The sequence below is a fragment of the Penicillium roqueforti genome, assembly GCF_015533775.1.
Source record: "Penicillium roqueforti strain LCP96 04111 chromosome Unknown scaffold_36, whole genome shotgun sequence".
Taxonomy (NCBI): domain Eukaryota; kingdom Fungi; phylum Ascomycota; class Eurotiomycetes; order Eurotiales; family Aspergillaceae; genus Penicillium; species Penicillium roqueforti.
In genome coordinates, this window is record NW_024067600.1 from 76,157 (window position 1) to 90,403 (window position 14,247).

The following is a 14,247-nucleotide window of genomic DNA, read 5'->3' on the forward strand; positions in this document are numbered from 1 at the left end:
ATCGAGTCCCTAGGAACAGATCAGGACATGTTTCTTTCTTTTGGCCATGGCAACTCTCTCCCCAGTGCCGCCTGGCTTGACACCCCCGCTGACAGCGGATACGGAAATAAACCATAATGGAGTGATTACAGTCATCGCGTCCTTTTCACTATTTCTGGTCCTTGGATCTCTAGGAATTCGTGTTTATTCTGCATACAGTAGAAGAGTCCGTCAGTTGGATGATTTGACTTTCGCAGCGACTGTGGTAAGTCTTTCCGTCTCAACTAATGCGGACCCTTTTAGAAGACTGACGAATCTAGATTCTTGCCTTGGCACAGGTATCTGTGGTTTTTGTGGAGATATATTTCGGCTGGGGAAAGTCAAAGTCGCTCATCGCTGATCAAGATTGGAACTCGATCGAGAAGGTAGGTGTCTATGACCAGGATGCTGTATCATTTTTGACACAATGTCCTTCTAGGTTGGATACAGTGCAGATATCCTCTACATTGCAATATTATCCTCATCAAAAGCGTCAACGGCGCTTTTTTACCGGACGATTACTCTACGTAGCTCGCTATGGATGAGCTATGCTCTTCTCTCGGTTACTCTACTCTGTGCCCCTGTTACTATAGTTTTGCTGGCAGTCCGCTGTGATCGACATCCATGGCATGATATCAATAACCAATGTTCCGCCTTGGTAGGTCACAATACAGTTAGTACTATATCTCTACTAACTACTAGCTGTCTAGTTCCCTCACTGGCAAGCCGTCACAGCTTTGGATATCATTTTTGAAATTGTGCTGTTGCTATATCCCATCCGGGCAATCGTGCGACTGCATACGACGATCAACAACAAAGTCGTTGTAATTCTGGTGCTCAGTTGTCGAGTATTGTATGTTTAAGCTCTCACTCTACCAGTTTCTACATACTAACAATGGGCATACTTGCAGCCTTATCCCTATCAGCGCCATCCACCTCCATTACATTCGTCATCAAGTCAATTCATCAGATCCCACACTCGAAGGAACCTTCGCGACCGTTGTTGCAGAGCTCCACGCGGCACTTAGCGTTCTTGTACTCACAGCGCCGTTAATGAAACCATTTATCGCAGCCTACGTCGACGAGAATGGACTAGCCTATACCGACGACGCGTCTAAGTCACGAACCAACCAGAAGCTCACACCTAACTCCAACCGATCGAACTCAACATATCCTTCGTCGCGGGTGAGTAATTCTCCAGCGAAAAATCGCATCATGAAGAGGATTGACATATCGGTGGATCGCGAAGATGTGGAGCTTTTGGAGAGACGATGACGCCCTCAACGGGAGGCCCGAGTTACTATACACTTAATGCATTCACCTGATAGGACACAGTCACATCGCATTATGCTCAATATCTGCCGGCTAAGTTGGTCTGAATGAATATGGGATCAGGCTGTAACGGTTTAGCGCGTAGAGTGGGATCAGCACCCATTCCAATACGGGGTAACAGCCAGATATATCCACTTTAGGTGCGATGAGTCTAACTCGGATATAATCGGACAATACCCCATGTGGAACTTGATAAGGGCACCGTTCCAGTATCCTGGTGATAGCAGGAGCGAATCATGGTCTCGTTAACACGAGATTATACCACTAAATCGATCAGTAAGGTCAGAATCTCCATATCGGGATATTAGGTGGCGGAATCAAGCTAAACCAAGCGTTTGCGTGGATCAATTGCGCTAGATTCGGCGTTTTCTAGTGCACGCCATTGCTCTGGCCACTCAGTCCAGTTATAGATCTTTATCTCACCCCGCGAACAAGTTCATTCCAGGTTATGACATCATCGATCTACAGTCTCCGAACTTATCATTCTGTTTTCTCACATCCAGGCACTGGACTTTTATCTTTTCTCCTGATCGCTGACAGTGATCGCGATCGCTAAAAGCTCTGAACAGCGACCCCAGCCGGTGCGATGGCAGATTATCGCCATTATCCTCTCTCAAATGACGTCGACAACAGGAGTTATGCTGCAGAGAAAGAAGAGGAGAACCGATCGGGGGATGTGATCTCTCACCTCGCAGACCCATTTGGGGATGAACATGATGCCGAAATTAAGTATCGGACGTTACAATGGTGGCAATGCGGCATGATCATGATCGCGGAGACCGTCTCCCTCGGTATTCTGTCTCTTCCGTCGGCTGTCGCAGTCCTAGGTCTGGTGCCGTACGTTTCTACTACCTCTGATGCACAGAATAGGAATCCGCTGACTGCTTTCCAGTGCGATCATTCTTATTGTCGGACTCGGTATAGTCGCAACGTACACTGGATATGTCATCGGCCAATTCAAACTCAGATACCCGCAAGTACATAGTATGGGAGATGCTGGCGAGGTGATGTTCCATCCTCTTGGTCTAGCTCGCTTTGGTAGGGAGTTCTTGGGAACGGCGCAACTGCTTTTTCTCATATTTGTCATGGGCAGTCATATCTTGACTTTCAGTGTTATGTTGGATACAGTCACAGACCATGGGACTTGCTCGATTGTATTTGGGATCGTTGGCTTAGTTGTCTCCTTCGTTTTTGCCTTGCCTCGAACTCTTCGCAAGGTTTCGTGGTTCTCGTTTGCTTGTATGTATATCCAAATCTTTTCAGAACCAGCCCCTTTCTAACTCTCACAGCCTTCGCAAGCATCATTGCCGCACTCCTGATTACTATGATCGCTATTGCTATCCAGCGCCCCGGTGATGGCAAAGTAGATGCGACTACAACAGTCAGCCTGTCAAAGGCATTCTTAGCAGTGACGAATATTGTATTTGCTTATGGTGAGTACTAATCAGCTACCCTGACCTTGAAACTAATCTTTATCTAGCTGGGCACGTGGCTTTCTTCGGCTTTATTTCAGAGATGGAGACTCCAACGGACTATCCTAAGACCCTCTACATGCTCCAAATAACCGATACGAGTATGTATGTGATAGCTGCTGTTGTTATATATATCTACGGTGGGAAGGATGTGCAGTCACCCGCCCTGAGCTCGACAAAGCCAATAACAGCAAAGATTGCATATGGAATTGCCATTCCTACGGTGCGAGCCTCCAGCCCATGTTTGATTTATGCAGCATCCTAATGTGATATTATAGATTGTTATAGCCGGTGTTATCAACGGGCACGTCGCATCAAAATACGTTTACGTCCGTCTTTTCCGAAACACAAATCACATGAAGCAGCGCACATTCCTCTCGATCGGGTCCTGGGTTGCGATCAGTCTTGTGTTATGGGTGATAGCCTGGATTATTTCAGAGGCAATTCCTGTTTTCAATACTTTGCTGAGTCTGATCGTAAGTAGTCGGGGATTGCATGTGACACCTACTGACATGGATTCATTTATTAGACTTCCCTTTTTGCTAGCTGGTTTACCTGTGAGTGATATTCGGTACACAAACTGTTGATAATGCTAACCTAGATTAAAGATGGTCTGAGTGGTATATTCTGGCTGTTCCTGAATCGAGGCCAGTATGGGGCGTCCTGGAAAAAAATGGTTCTGACTGTTGTCAACCTGGTGGTTATCGGGATTGGTGCTTGCTTGGTATGTCAAATTTCACAATGCTCAGACATTTTTCAGACTACTAATATTCATGAAGTGCGGCATGGGCCTTTGGGTTTCCGGTAAGGCAATGCACGATGATTCCAGTGGTGCCAGCTTTTCATGTGCTGCCAGAAGTGGATGAACCCTGATGTCCTGATGTTCATGAATGTCTGCAATTTTTTACAGGTATAATTTGGCTTTCTTTTTAGTGAATTTGAATCATTAATATCAAGATCAGTGTTATTCTCGGCCTGCGTGTTACTTACATTTAAATCATGTGTTGTTCGTGTATTCGAATGATATATATCCACCTCCAAACATCCATTTTCCGAACAAAGGACTGACGCAATATTGAACCGCCTGAATATGTACTGAGCTTGTCGAACTTCCATTCGAAAATACGCAACGATGTCGTTACCTACCTACATCATGCATGACTCAGCCTAGCGTCGATGGATGGATGGGTGCCATGACGTTTTGCAAGATCAAAAATCATCTGTTGTTTTAGAATGTAAAAAAAAGACACAGATGAGTTCGAATGATCGATTTCTACGAAACTGGTGTGCTTGCATATATGAACGGGCTCATAGTGAGCTTCTACCCAGTGCTCACCCTGGTTGCTAATATCAGCAACGAACCACTGCCCTCAATTATCATCCTCCGTTGAATACGCGAGTCAGATTATTTGTGATGCCCAGCAAGGAAACCCAAACCTTACTGTCCTCGCACAGCAATCAATCAGAGCGTGAATCAACTAGCTTGCAGACCGTGTTCGACGATGGCGACACATACGACGTGGCCGATGGGTTGGAAAGCAATGGGGGCTCTTCGAAAATCAAGCCCGAGAGATCTCCAAATGAGAAAGACAACCTGATAGTGGACTGGAACGGCACAAATGATCCAGCATGTTGTCCGATTCCCCTCCGAGTATACAAGGTTCCTCTAATACAATTTTAGGAGAAGCCCAAGAACTTCCCCACGTGGAGGAAGTGGGTGATCACTATGGTGCTAGGAATGATGACACTCTGCGTTACTTTTGGCTCTTCGATCTTCACAACAGCAACGAGACAGACAGCGACAAAGTTCGGCGTCTCCATGGAAGTCACGTTGTTGGCTGTCAGTTTGTTCGTTCTGGGCTTCGCCTTTGGCCCTATCATCTTTGGCCCCCTTTCTGAACTGTACGGCCGGAAGCTACCGTTGTTTCTGGGCATGTTCGGCTTCGCAATCTTCCAGATTCCCGTAGCCGTAGCCGAGAACTTGCACACTATCTTCATATGTCGCTTTCTGGGCGGAACCTTTGCCAGTGCACCTCTTGCCATTGTGAGTTTATTTCATTATTTCCAAGCTGCGCATTTACTTTCGCTCACTGACTTCCTCCTCCTTAGGTAAATGGCATTTTGGCCGATATGTTCGAGCCCGTGGAGCGAGGGATTGCAATGGCCGTCTTCGCTGCGGCAGCCTTCATCGGCCCGGTAGCAGGGCCAATCGTCGGTGGATTCATAACAATTTCATACCTGGGCTGGCGCTGGACAGAGTACATTACAGCTATCTGGGCATTTGCTATCTCCAGCATCGGGATCCTGGTTGTCCCCGAGACGTTCGAGCAAACTTTACTCACACAACGCGCTAAGCGACTTCGCACCAAATCCAAGAACTGGGCTCTTCATGCGAAGGCAGAAGAAAAGGTAGTCAGTTATCAAGATATTGCAGTACAATATCTCCTGCGCCCGTTCCAGATGCTTGTGCAGGAACCCATTCTTCTGCTTATTACCTTGTACATGGGTTTCATATATGGCTTTCTGTACACTTGTTTTGTGGCCTATCCGGTCTCCTTCCAAGAACAGCGTGGGTGGAATGATGGCATTGGAGCGTTGCCGTTCGTTGCTTTCATTTGTGGTGTCTTTTGCGGTTGTTTGATTATCATTGCATTTTCATTGACGCGGTATCGAACGTTCATACTCCGCAATGGCCGAGTTCAGCCAGAGGAGCGGTTGATTCCTATGATTATTGGAGGTATTTTGTTGCCCGTGGGGATGTTTTGGTTTGGCTGGACGTCAGATCCTCACATAATTTGGGTTCCACAAGTTATATCTGGGGCATTCTTGGGGTCGGGGGTATTATTGATCTTCCTGCAGGTATTATTATCCCTATTGGAAGATGAATAACATTTTACAAATACTTACGATACTCGCCAGGGGCTGACTTATATCGTCGATGTGTATCCGATGTATACAAACTCTGCAATGGCAGCAAACTCCTTCTTTCGGTCATGGCTGGGGGCTGGATTTCCGATGTTCGCACCACCATTGGTATGTCATGTCCCTCTATTAGCGGCGCAATTCGGCTAACCGCAATACAACATGTAGTTTCATAACTTGGGCGTCGACTGGGCGATGACTTTGCTAGGTTGTCTGACCGTCGCGTTGTTCCCTGTGCCCATTGCGTTTTTCATATATGGGCCGAAAATACGCTCATGGAGTAGGTTTACCATGAAGGAAGAATGAAGGTAGAGCTGTGAGATATTCAGGGCCGATCGAGCGGAGTTTCATCGGACATAGGTCTTATATCGTGATATCTGTGACTGGTCAATATAGGATGTTGATATAGACTGACATAATATTATCAAGTGAACATCGCAACATCTTAGTATTCGCAGCTCTAGACCGGAGGAGTTATCAGGCCCTTTGTCGTTATTATGCAATTTGTATGACCAAAGTTAACGAGCCGTTACTCCGAACATCCGTCTCGGCTAGAAGTTGCAACAAAAACGACAAATATGTATGACAAGCAGTTAGTGTTATCGCGGCCCGAGGCATAAATAGTCGCTAAAATCTCCATCGGCCATGTCCGATGTGGAGAAAACTGTCGCATACGAAAGAGCGACCTTGATGCTACACGGTCGAGCCAATCCGGTAGTGGAAACCTTACCCCAGCTTTTCACCAGCGCCGCAGAGTTTCAGCTAAGCTCAATGGCGCAACCCATGCAGCTTGAATCGTCCATCACCACATCTCGTGAGGGGGAACCTGGGGAAACCAAGACTTTTAGCTAATATTATCCTCCCGCTTCATGGCTCTCGAGCATTTCTACTCCACTCTTCTCGAAGACTTGGTCTTCGGTTCCACACTCTCGCCAATGGGAGCTGCGCTTCATCGATCCGGTCTGCGCCGCCCCACGCACTGCTCGGTTCCACCAATATCACGATCGTCCGGTGGGCGGCGTTCGCCGTCCAGTACTCAGATGAGTGTATATATGATCTTTATATCCAACCTCGTATCGATTTGGCGGGGAAATCGGTGTGGCTTGACCTCCAAACCCTAGATCTTCAATTCGTCTCTATCCGATACCAATATTGCACCATGGCGCCATATTTTGGCCTCCGTGGCCCTTCGCTGAATAGGGCTATCATGTGGTTGGTCGTGTGTCCGGCCTTCGTGACTTATGGATACAACCAAGGTGTGATGGGAGGTCTGTTGACCCTGGAATCCTTCGCCGAGACCTTTCCGCAGATGAACACTCTCACTGCAACCGCCGCACAAGAGAAGTATAACTCGACTATTCAAGGTAAGCTTCATCACTATACCTGGGGCACAGATCGGTCCCAGGCCCTTGGCACACCACTTGGCCCGTTTCTCATGCTGTATACTTGCAGGCACGGTAGTCGCACTATATACCGTTGGTGGAATTTTTGGTTCACTATCATGCATTCAATTCGGTGACAGGCTCGGCCGCCGGAAGGTCATCCTGTTCACCTCCTTCATTTCGATAATTGGCGCTGTCTTGATGGCAACGTCCTTTTCACTTGCACAATTTATCGTTGCACGACTCGTCCTCGGATATGGAACTGGCGGTTACGTGGCTACAGTACCCGTCTGGCAGTCCGAGATCTCAAAGCCCAGCAAGCGTGGTGCTCACGTAGTAACTGACGGCATCTTCATCGGTGCCGGTATCGCCTTCTCTCTCTGGGTCGACTTCGGCTTTTACTTCGTTAAGACCAACTCGGTTTCCTGGCGATTCCCCTTGGTCTTCCAGGTCCTGCTATCACTAATGGTCATGAGCTTTGTGATGCTCTTCCCCGAATCGCCCCGATGGCTGATCAAAAGAGGTCGCAGCGAGGAGGCGCGCGAGATTTTGGCGGCGCTGGACGACGTCGACCCTCATTCGGAACAGATCACTCTCGATATTCGCGATATTGAGACCTCCCTAGCTATTTCCGGAACCGGTTCGTGGAAGGATATGCTGAAGATGGGCGAGCAGCGACTCTTCCATCGCACCGTTCTCGCCTGTATGGGTCAAATGTTTCAGCAGATGTGCGGAATCAATCTAATCACTTTCTACGCCACGACCATTTTCGAACAATATCTCAAGCTCTCTCCCATCCAGTCGCGTGTCCTGGCCGCATCCATGTGCCTAACACAGCCGCTGGGCGGCCTGCTGGCCTATTTTACCATCGACCGTCTCGGTCGCCGCGTGCTCATGCTGTGGAGTGCTGTCGGGATGTCAATCTCTATGGCCATCCTGGCTGGCACCACTTCCGTCCAAGATAACACCGGCAGCTTGGTCTGCGCCGTCGTGTTCCTTTTCGTCTTCGAATTCATCTTCACAGTCGGATACTCCGGCTTGACCTTCCTGTACGCCACAGAGGTCGCTCCCCTCCAGTGTCGAGCATCTATCAGCGCCGTCTCCGCGGCCGCCGTCTGGACTTTTAACTTCCTCCTCGCTGAGGTCACGCCCGTCGGCTTCGCTACCATCGACTACCAGTACTATATTATCTTCGCTGTGCTGAACGCCGCCATCGTGCCGACTGTGTATTTCTTCTTCCCGGAGACTAGCGGCCGCAGCCTCGAGGAAATCGATGAGATCTTCTTGCAGTCGCGCAGTATATTCGATCCGCCTCGCATTGCTCGCTCGCTTCCCCGAATGCACGTTGCCGATCCTCATGGGTTGGATCTCGACGCCAAGGATGTTGGAAGCGGTGATGAGGCCACGGGCGAGAAGCCCAAAGTGTAAACTATTCACGAATATATGAAATGAGGGTGCTGCTTGTTTAGCGGGATATGTAAATAGAATTCCCGACCGTGTCCCTTGCGACCGGTCATTATAGACTTATCAAATGATGCATTATTTTGGTTGATTATTTTTTATCTTTCATCTATAGTGAAACAACCGGTAGATTGACGTATCGATCCGATGATGCGACCGGTGTTTCGCTCATACTTGGCGCCGTTTCAGGCTATGCTGCAGAGTTTCGTCATTAGACACAAGAATCCTTATTTCCGTGACTTATTTGGAGAGACGCCTTGTCGATCACATGCAAGATATCAATTGCGCCAATATGGGATATGAATAACGTGAAGAAAAGGAAGAAAAATTACCAGGTTAGAGGGCGTTTGAAAGTGGCCAAAGTGACATCCGAAGGAATCTCACCAGATCCCGCATTAGTGATTCAAACAAGCCCGGTTTCATGATCTCCGTGGTCTCCGTGTTATATTTGGCGGGTCTTGTCTGGCGGTACAGGTATATAACAGCGTTTGAAAGGGAGTCATTCGTGCTTGGAAACAATACGGTCGCGATCGCACCTCGAATTCGCCGAGTATAACACAAACTCACGAACATCGACCAAATGTGTTTTATTGCATGGCTCGTCGCCCTCTCTGGAGTAGCCGAAGCGGGCGAAGTCCTGTGGAGCGGGTTATTCAACGCGTCGGCGACGGTTGCCGACTTTGACGAATGTGAGTGAGTTTCGCGAGTTGCTGTCGATTGGTACTGACAAGCAAAGGGTCATGGTCTAACCAAGTCGGCGCTTGGCAGTGGTATATTCACGGGACAGCATCCACGGACCAGTATCTGGGTCTCTCGCCTGATCACAAGAACCCGGCCGATACCAGTGATGAACAGGGCATCCGGATCACAATCGTAGGTCATTTTATCTAGTCTGAAGGACGAGAAGCTAATAGCAGTCAGGATGGCACGTCGTTCTGGAATGGACAAACTATGGAACGATCCGAGATCATTCCTCAGACAAAGGCGGATCTTGGGAGCGGGCATCTGTTCTACCATTTCTCGCTGAAGACAGAGGACACGAATGCACCAAATGCGAGCTTCGAGCATCAGATCGCGTTCTTCGAGGTATCACTCCCAGTTCCACGGTATAGAAGAAACCAACAGCTGACGATTTTCCGAAGAGTCATTTCACTGAGCTCAAATACGGCACCCTGAGCGGCGCTTCGGGCGAAGACAACGCGCTTCGTTGGTACGTCGGTGGGGTGTCGCACTGGGAAACCGACCTGAAAGCAGGGCAGTGGTACAACTTCGCGTACGATATCGATTTTGACGCGAAGACTGTGGGGCTGTGGGCGTCAGATGGGTCCGATGACCTCACGCAGGTTGTGTCGGCTGTCAGCGCGTCGACTTCGACAAATTCCGCGGATTGGCATGTCGGCGAATTGAGGCTCGACAATGGGGGCTTGGATGCAGCTGCCGAGGATTGGTTTTGGTCTGGCATCTTTGTCGAGGAGGCTCCGATCACGTCTAGTATTGCAGGTCCTGCGTAAGACGTGACTTCAACTCTATTTGGAATGCGTTGTTTGATGGTATTGCAATCAAGACAAACTGCTTGCAAACATGCCAAACCTGTCAAACAGCCTTGGATTTATGAGGTCATACGTCGAACAGGACACCGCTTTTGGAATAACTCTGGAATTGATCTCATGAACTATGTCGTCGTTTGAATTCGTTTAAAAAGTACAAAAAATGTTTTTACCGCACAGTGTATCCACCGTCAATGCGCAAATCGTTGCCCGTCATGTAGCTGCTGGCATCGCTAGCCAGGTAAGCATAAGCCGCCTTCAGCTCCTTCGCATCACCATTGCGACCCATGGGGATCATAGAGAGCCAAAGGTTCTGAATATCCTGGGGAACGAAATCAGACAACCCGGTGTCGATGTAACCAGGCGAGATGCTGTTGACGCGGGCAAAGTCGCGCCATTCATTGGCCAGCGACCGGGCAAGGTGAATCTCGGCGGCCTTGGCAACGTTGTATGAGGTCTGTTCCTGGGGGTAGTTGACAATGTGGCCCGACATGGAGGCAGTAAGGACCAAGCTGCCAGTTCCGCGCTCCTTGAAGTGTGCGCCCACAGCCTTGGCGCAGTGGAAGGCGCCGTTCAAATCGGTGTTGATGACCTTGTTCCAGTCCTCCACTGATCCGTCTAGGATGCCGCTGTCGGCTGTACGCCCGGCATTCGCAATGAAGGAGTCGATCTTGCCGAAATCTTTGATCACCTCTTTCACAAGGCCTTCCACGCTCTCCCAGTTGCCCACGTCGCACTGGTACAGCTTGACCTTGACGCCGTAATCTGCTGCGAGTTCCTGGGCGTTCTTTTCGCCGCCCTCCCGGCGGGAGGAGTATGTGATAGCTAGGTCGGCACCCAGCTCGGCGCAGCCACGGGCGGCTTCAATGCCCATGCCTCGAGCCCCGGAGGCTCCCGTTACAACGACGACCTTGCCCTTGAGGCTAAGGAGGTCAAGGATGTGGTTGGCTTTGGGGACAGGGATAGGCATATTGGTAGGTATAGGGTTTCGGTTTGGAGGTTGAGAGAGATATGCTCTGGTAGAGGGTTTAGGTTTTTGAGGGTATAAATGAGAATAGGTTTTGAGTTGTTATAGCTTATTCTCGACGGATATCAAGCTGGGCTTATATATGTCTACATCCCTCTAATGACTTCATGGCTCTCGCTCTGACATGAGAGAGCCCTACCTGGGCAGCCGAGCAGGTACCTCCTGTGCCCGGCTTCATCAGGTTATGTGGCTTGCTTTTTCCAACTTGGCATATCCAATAATATCATCGAAGGGCTTCGATTATGACAATGTTGGTGGAGAAATTTGGCGGGGCAGTGACATCATGAGCCGATCTGGTAAGCCGGGAGCAGCCCGAAGTATCAACTTGTTTGATATCATTGAGTTTTTGAGATTGGCAATGACACCGGAGTTTGACGAACCAATTCCAAATAATTCTAGAGGGGTCTTTCGAGATTATCGCTCGTCAGAGCATATCGAAGCTATGAGATGCCAAGGCGGAGTAGCATTGTCAACTTGAAGATTCCGAAGTACAACGGTACTCTGGCAATCCACGGGAGTAATAGAGTAATACGATAGTATAAAAGTATAAAAGAAAGGCTGTCGACAAAGCCGTCAAAGGCCATCAAGTCATGACGGAGACGACAAGGTGCAGCGAATTAGAACTGCGAGCCATTCACTAAGAAACAAAAGTAATCCCCCGGCCACTTCCAGACCCTTGTGTAGGAAATATTTCCCCGCATAGGAGGTCAAGGCGAAGAATCCCTGCCAGTCCAATCCGTATACATCGATCGTAGCGAGTTCCCTACACCATAACAAGGCCGGACTCTTGTTGTACTATTCTGTATATAACCTTAGAAGTCCACTGCTTATTAAATTCACTACTTAATGAACATGCTAAGTTGACTCGCATCATACCTAATTGCCTAGGCTTTATCCCATTGTTTAGTAGTCTCACTGCTTCGGCTCTTGTGTCTTCTCACGCACAAGACCCTCCTGCGACTCAGAAGGCCGAACCGCATAGGGATCGACAACAACGGAGGCGAACTTGTTTGCCTTGACCTTGGTAGCAAACAGAATATCCAGTTCCGCATAAGTGCGACCTTTAGCCTCAGGAAGGCGGAAGAATGCCCAGATGAATGCAACGAGTGCCGTGGCACCCCAGAAGAACCCGGTCTTGCCAGAAGCGTTCCAGGCGGTCGGGTTCATGAAGTATGGCTCTAGCACCTGCGACACCACGTTGATGATCTGGTATGCTGTGCGCGCGAGGCAGACTGTCAACGGGCGCAGGCGCACAGATGATGTCTCTGATACAATGGCGTATGCGATCGGGCCGACAGTCAGGGAATAGGTTAATAGCCAGAAGAAGCAGAGTCCGGCTTGCGCCCACATAATGCCGTTCGCGGATGATGCCACGTCCAGGATACCGATCAGGAAGAGTGTTGCACAAAGGATTCCCTGGCCCCAGACGTACAGCGTGCGGCGGCCGAAGCCAGTGATCAGCCACCAGGAGAAACAGGTCCCAACAAAGGCAATGGCTGTGCACCCGACGCCCAGTTGGAACGAGCGAGTTACTGGCAGGCCAGCTTGAGTGAAGAAATAGGTAGGTGAATAGGCGAATGTACTACCGGACAGAATCTGCCCGACGAAGGCCATGCAGCAGATCTCGGTGCGGCGCAGATCAACTCCTTTGAAGCAGTCGTAGTAGGTGGTGCCAGCTACAATCTCGGATTCGAGCTTGATCGTGTGCACCATCATCGCCAGTTGACCGTTGATCTGCTCTTCGGTCTTGCTGCCGCCCAGTCGGCGGATGTTGCGCTTTGCGTCTTCTAGACGATCGTGCCGGACGAGCCACCAGGGACTCTCGGGTGCGAGCCAACAAACCACCATCAAAGGAAGCGGCCAAATCCATTGTAGGCCGAAGGGAATGCGGTAGCCCCATTGGTCCTTTCGTTCGACGAGTCCGTAGAGGACTCCGGATGCGATGAGCTGGCCGATGGCCCAGCACAAGTTGACGTAGATAGTGAGGTAGCCGCGCAGCACGGTGGGGCATACTTCAGATGCGTAGGCCGGCCCAATGGTGGCGAACACTCCCCATGAGAGTCCGCAAAGGATCTGACCGGTCAAGAGGACTGCCGCAGAGTTGGCGAAGAACGTCATGAAGATCAAGGCATTGAGGAATGCAAGGGCGACGAACATTACAATTCGGTAACCGTACTTGGACGCACAGTATCCGTTCAATATACCGCCTGTGATCATGTCAGTGTTCGTCCTGAGGTGGTAGTCGACAGGGGAACTCACCGAAGATACATCCAACCGTACTGGCCATGTTAAGGCCCGTCTGCCAAGGTGCAGATACCTGCCATCCGATAGTACCGCCATAATCTTGTCCATACTTTTGATTGAACGTGGGGTAGGCGAAGAAGTTGCCCATCAGGATGGTGTCGTATCCCTCCATGATAATAGACATGGATATCAAGACAGACCACATCACAGCCTTACGGTTCTCGCGCAAGGCCTGCATCAGAGTCTGCGTGTGCTCATCTTCGGTAGCTTGCTTGGCCTCGGTGATGGCACCATGGCCCAGTGTGTCTTCTACATGATTGGCGGCGGTCTTTTCCACCGCAAGTACAGTATCAACAGCAGATGCCATGATGGGCAATTGGACACAGATAGCGGTTGATGTTAACCAGCTGTGCTGTCTCACAGGATCCCATCAAGTCTCATACCAGGGGGGACTATCATCTATATACAATTCGCGACATCTCAGCTGCCAGGACGATCCATATTTGCATTAGCGTGTATCTGAGGTTGTGGAGAAAGGAAAGGTAATTCAGCGCCGGATCACCAGACTGCGGTCAGCCCACCTGGCATTCAGGCTAATTGTTGTGATGGATAGAGTACGGAGAGACATTTCTGAGTCGTGCAATATTCCTGTCACTGCGTCTAGACCAACTCTGGATTGTCGCACATGAGGGCGTGAAATTCACACCTATCGGCAGGAAGAATATCGACAGGGGCAAATTCTGGGATTCAATTCAGCCGCCAGTGGTCTTTCCTGGGGAACCGAGGTTTGGGAAGGCGATCTGATTGGAGACCACTTAGCGCTAACTCCCTCGTAATGTAGA

At 49.6% G+C, this 14,247-nt stretch overlaps 5 protein-coding genes across 5 annotated transcripts; 3 read left to right on the forward strand and 2 right to left on the reverse strand.

Moving 5' to 3' along the window:
• Positions 1 to 46: 46 nt before the first annotated feature.
• On the forward strand, positions 47 to 1,293 carry LCP9604111_8704 (uncharacterized protein; the record flags this gene model as incomplete). Its single annotated transcript, XM_039076877.1, has 5 exons — positions 47 to 244; positions 300 to 404; positions 458 to 676; positions 729 to 871; positions 930 to 1,293. The coding sequence occupies 5 exons, from the start codon at positions 47 to 49 to the stop codon at positions 1,291 to 1,293; spliced, it is 1,029 nt and encodes a 342-aa protein (XP_038925275.1).
• Positions 1,294 to 1,936: 643 nt separating this feature from the next.
• Positions 1,937 to 8,554, forward strand: LCP9604111_8705 (putative MFS sugar transporter; the record flags this gene model as incomplete). Its single annotated transcript, XM_039076878.1, has 14 exons — positions 1,937 to 2,187; positions 2,243 to 2,589; positions 2,640 to 2,783; positions 2,831 to 3,045; positions 3,101 to 3,298; positions 3,352 to 3,379; positions 3,431 to 3,546; positions 3,602 to 3,626; positions 4,607 to 4,866; positions 4,932 to 5,681; positions 5,742 to 5,855; positions 5,913 to 6,024; positions 7,001 to 7,108; positions 7,197 to 8,554. The coding sequence occupies 14 exons, from the start codon at positions 1,937 to 1,939 to the stop codon at positions 8,552 to 8,554; spliced, it is 4,026 nt and encodes a 1,341-aa protein (XP_038925276.1).
• A 613-nt stretch (positions 8,555 to 9,167) lies between these two features.
• LCP9604111_8706 (CAZyme family GH131) lies at positions 9,168 to 10,098 on the forward strand (the record flags this gene model as incomplete). Its single annotated transcript, XM_039076879.1, has 4 exons — positions 9,168 to 9,276; positions 9,324 to 9,460; positions 9,509 to 9,673; positions 9,730 to 10,098. The coding sequence occupies 4 exons, from the start codon at positions 9,168 to 9,170 to the stop codon at positions 10,096 to 10,098; spliced, it is 780 nt and encodes a 259-aa protein (XP_038925277.1).
• A 205-nt stretch (positions 10,099 to 10,303) lies between these two features.
• On the reverse strand, positions 10,304 to 11,104 carry LCP9604111_8707 (SDR family oxidoreductase; the record flags this gene model as incomplete). Its single annotated transcript, XM_039076880.1, has 1 exon — positions 10,304 to 11,104. One exon carries the CDS (start codon positions 11,102 to 11,104, stop codon positions 10,304 to 10,306), a length of 801 nt encoding a protein of 266 aa, XP_038925278.1.
• Positions 11,105 to 12,073: 969 nt separating this feature from the next.
• Positions 12,074 to 13,772, reverse strand: LCP9604111_8708 (uncharacterized protein; the record flags this gene model as incomplete). The annotated part of the gene is made up of 2 exons (XM_039076881.1): positions 12,074 to 13,368; positions 13,421 to 13,772. 2 exons carry the CDS (start codon positions 13,770 to 13,772, stop codon positions 12,074 to 12,076), a joined length of 1,647 nt encoding a protein of 548 aa, XP_038925279.1.
• Positions 13,773 to 14,247: the final 475 nt, after the last annotated feature.